Genomic DNA, 773 nt, shown 5'->3' on the forward strand with positions numbered 1-773 from the left:
GTTAACCCAGCCATATACCAGAAATATCTTTGCAAATGATATAAAAATCTGCTCCAATAATAATAAACATGTTCACAATCTCCAAAGAAATATCATTGCTAGTTATTTTTCTTTTTTTTCATTTGGAAAATAAGTGTTGATTAGTACAATGTCAAGAGGATTGAGTTTGTGGCTTGCACTTGTCAGAGGACCTCATGAGTTGATTAAGAGTATGTTGCTAAAATTCATAAGCGTGGATTTTTTTGTTGCATGATTGCAGATTTTTGAATTTGGCACTGTGATGTAGATTGTCATGGTTGTCATAATATCATCTGCTAAGTGAATATGTTAAAGGCATTCCTTTATATGAGATTTCCTGGTAATTATGTCTGGAACTCGTCCCTGAATGTACAGTTGATGACGAGTGTCTATTAATGGAGCAAAAATAGGAAATGAACATAATAGAAAATTGATAATTCTTTCTCTCATTTTTCTCTAAATCTGGATAGTAGTAATGCTTACTTCTTAAAAATTTCCAATAGGATCTGATCATCCCAGACGACAGTGAAGATGAAGAGACGCAAGAAAAAGAAACGCTTGCAGATCCTGCTAGTCGGTTCGAGGAGCTGATGGATAGAGTGAAGCGGCTGGAACACAAGCAGCGAACCACGGGAAGGGTTACCTTCACCTTGGGACCTGGAGTTGAAATGGCTCTTGGAGTGTACACCACTGTCAGGTCAGAGGCTTGTTTGATTTAGAAATTATTTTTTGTGATTGTATATAATTTATAAATG

General features: G+C 36.0%; 1 protein-coding gene across 1 annotated transcript in view; it reads left to right on the forward strand.

Annotated features, from left to right (window-relative positions):
- LOC119593026 (X-ray repair cross-complementing protein 6-like) overlaps positions 1–773 on the forward strand; it is a 22,197-nt gene that overhangs the window by 13,616 nt on the left and 7,808 nt on the right. The window contains 1 exon segment of the mRNA XM_037941923.1: positions 522–715. Within this exon segment, the coding sequence (XP_037797851.1) occupies positions 522–715 (194 nt within the window).

Source organism: Penaeus monodon, chromosome 31 (assembly GCF_015228065.2).
Source record: "Penaeus monodon isolate SGIC_2016 chromosome 31, NSTDA_Pmon_1, whole genome shotgun sequence".
In the NCBI taxonomy this organism is placed as follows: Eukaryota; Metazoa; Arthropoda; class Malacostraca; order Decapoda; family Penaeidae; genus Penaeus; species Penaeus monodon.